Raw genomic sequence first — 3,131 nt, 5'->3', positions numbered from 1 at the left:
CGGGGCGGGGCCCTGGGGCGTGGTCTTGGTGGGCGGGGCCGGGTCCTGGTCTGGAGCAAGGAGGTGAGCGGGTGACCTGGGCGGGTGGATATGGGCCTGGTGTGGTGGCGGGACGTGGGCGGGGGGCGCAGGCTGGGTGGGGAAGAGGCTCACCTGCACCGGGTCGCCGGCGTCCTCGCAGGTGAACCACCTGAGGCAGAGCCGCACGTAGTAGTCGGGACTCCCGGGGGCGTCGGGCACCTGCACCAGAATGGCCTTGCTCCTGCGGTCCACCCAGTAGCTGAGCTTCCTGGCTGTAGGAGAGCAGCGAGTGGGGACCACATTGGGTCCAGCGGTCACAGACACAGGGCTCCGTGTGTCCTGAGAGTCCCGAGGTAGTGACCCCTGCTTGGTCGCCCACCTGAGACACCATCAGGATTTCCCAAGTGGGGGAGAAGACCCCAGAGGGACAGGAAGTCTGGACGTGCAGCAGCGTACTTCCCAGGACAGTGAGGGTATGGTCCCGGCTGATGAGGGCCACTTACCAAAGCAGTCAGGCACGTTCCTCCTCACGTCCTCGTCTCTGCAGTCTGCAATGACAGAGGCACAGATGGGCCCAGCGGCTCTGCCCCCAACGGCAGTCCCCCTAGCTGGGTCTCTGCAAGTACCTCCTCTCCAGAGAGGCGGTGACCCCGAATTAAGCCAAGAGCCCTCGCCGGGAGCTGTCCAGCATGGGGCCTGGCCCACCTTAGGTAAGTCCCACTCCAAGCCAGTCCCACCCCAAACAAGTTCCACCCCAAGCCAGTCCCTAGAGAGCTGTGCTCAGGCCCGCCCACAGGCTCCCACCTTCCACGTGGTACTGCTGGTCCAGCTGGACCCCGCAGAAGTGGGGGATAGTCCTCAGGGTGATGTAGAGGTGCTGGGCCATGCTCACCTCAAAGCAGTCGAAGTGCACCTGGAGCTGGGCAGGTGCAGGTGTGAGCTGGGTGGACCCTGAAACCACTGCCCACCCACCCCTGGCCAGCTCTGCCTGCATGGCCGGAGCCCAGGGCTTGGGGACCCAAGAGAAGAGGAGTCCATTTCTCAGGACTTTGATGGCAGGGCCCCAAGATGGGCTGGCAGGTCCAGATTGGGCCCTTGCTCACCTGCCGCCCCACCTGCCGCAGGCGGGAGGCCCTGGAGACCCGCACGCTCTGACACTGCGTCTCCTGGGTGTCCAGGCTCATGGAGCAGACCTCCAGGCCCCGCACGCTCTCTGGGTGAAGGGATGGGCCAGCAGGTGTATCAGAGCAGGGCTGGGATGGGCTCCCCCCGAGGCCATGTGGCCATGTGAAGCGGCCTCTTCCTTGGCCTCCTCCCTGTGAAGCGCAGTCAGCAGTGTCCCCCCCCCTCCCGCCCCCTGGGTGTCCAGGCTCATGGAGCAGACCTCCAGGCCCCGCACGCTCTCTGGGTGAAGGGATGGGCCAGCAGGTGTATCAGAGCAGGGCTGGGATGGGCTCCCCCCGAGGCCATGTGGCCATGTGAAGCGGCCTCTTCCTTGGCCTCCTCCCTGTGAAGCGCAGTCAGCAGTGTCCCCCCCCCCGCCCCCAACGCCCCCCCGGCCTTGGTGAGGACTAAGGAGCCCTGGTTCCACTGCTCGACCTTTTGGGTGTCACCACTATCTCAGTTCAATGGCCAGGGCTGGCCTCCCAAGAGGCTGCCTTACCAAGCAACTTGACAGAGGCATGCACGAGCAAGAGTAGTGAGCAGCCATCCTGGGGGGCACACTTCATGGCGGTGGAGAGCGTCAGGGCATCCAAGACAGACTTGGACATGGACGTGGGGGGTGGCCGGCAGAAGCTGTTGAAAATGTTCCCTGGGGACGTAGAAGGAGGGTGAGGCCATGGGATTGATTCCCTGGTGCCTGGGAAAGGCTTTGTCATTGGTCCGGCAAGAGGGGAGAGCCCTGGGGTGGCACGGTTGGGGAGGGGTCCTCACTGTCTGGCCCTAACAGAATCTGAGAACCAGCCACCCAGTGAGTGTTAGGCCCACCCCTGAGCTACACCCAGAATGTCTGCTGGACACCAGGAGTGTGGCCCAGGTCAGGGGAGCAGCCTGCACACCAGTCTGCATCCAAGCTGGGGAAGCTGCTGCCCCATCTGGCCAGCAAGGGGACAGAGGAGCCCACCCCCAATCGCCCCTGTCCAAAGATGAGCAACAGAAAAGGCCCATGCAGGCCTACTGGGGGCCCATTGGTCACGACCCAGAGGTCATTGCAGCCCAGGGCTCTGTCCACAGGCGGGTAGCTGCATTCTCACAGGTAGCACTGGCCCTGCAGACCTTGTTCAGCACGTGGGCAACTGTGAATGGAGCCGACACCAGGCAGGGGCAGCCTGACTTGACGTGAGCAAGGCAGAACTGGGGTCTCACTTTTGAGCCCTGGGGGCTAAGCAATATTTGCTGGCTTCGCTCAGCCACGTTTACAGGTGAGGACTCAAAGTGGCGTTCCATGTGGGCCACAGAACCCTAGAGAGGGCTAAGCCCCAGAGAGTTAGCAGCGCAGGTCCCTCCTGCACACAGGGCATGGCTCACCCCGTCATGAGGCACCTCCCATGGGCCCCAGGAGTTGGTAAAATTAGGATAAGAAGTAAGGCACAGAAAGGGAAGCCAGGCAAGACTACAAGAGGTGGCACTCAGGCCTGCTTATATTATTCAGGTGGAGGGAGCAGCCACCAGGGCCGGAGCCCAGGGCTTGGGGACCCAAGAGAAGATGATGCACCAGGACGGGGAAGATGGACAAGGTGTGTGGCTCAGTGGGTGTTTCTGGGGCCAGAGCTCACCAACTGTGTCTCCTACACAGGGACCCCCAAGGCAAACTAGGGAGCATATGAGGAAAATCACTATTGGGGCTAAAAGCCAAAGAGAAGTTAAAGGTAAGAGGGTGCCGGGTCCCGCAGCAGCCCTACCTGTGCTACAGGAGAAGGACCACCTTTAAGATCAGGTTGATCTGGGGCCAGCCCGGTGGCGCACTGGATAGTGCGCCGCTTGGGAAGTGCGGCGGCGCTCCCGCCTGAGGGTTCGGATCCCACATACAGACCGGTTCCCGCTCACTGGCTGAGCGAGGCACGGGAACAACACCGAGGGTTGCGATCCCGTTGCCGGTCCCCAGTCCG

General features: G+C 62.9%; 1 protein-coding gene across 1 annotated transcript in view; it reads right to left on the bottom strand.

Annotated features, from left to right (window-relative positions):
• IL17REL (interleukin 17 receptor E-like) overlaps positions 1-1,793 on the bottom strand; it is a 5,707-nt gene extending 3,914 nt beyond the window's left edge. The window contains exons 1-4 of the mRNA XM_008568966.1: positions 1,685-1,793; positions 1,125-1,234; positions 826-940; positions 154-293 (exon numbers count right to left, since the gene is read on the bottom strand). Of these exons, the coding sequence (XP_008567188.1) occupies positions 154-293; positions 826-940; positions 1,125-1,234; positions 1,685-1,793 (474 nt within the window). The remainder of the gene's footprint in view (positions 1-153; positions 294-825; positions 941-1,124; positions 1,235-1,684) is intronic.
• Positions 1,794-3,131: the final 1,338 nt, after the last annotated feature.

The sequence above is a fragment of the Galeopterus variegatus genome, unplaced genomic scaffold (genome assembly GCF_000696425.1).
Source record: "Galeopterus variegatus unplaced genomic scaffold, G_variegatus-3.0.2 Scaffold454, whole genome shotgun sequence".
NCBI classification, from domain to species: Eukaryota; Metazoa; Chordata; class Mammalia; order Dermoptera; family Cynocephalidae; genus Galeopterus; species Galeopterus variegatus.
Note: the sequence above shows the minus strand (reverse complement) of the source record. Positions and strands in the feature narration are given on the sequence as shown.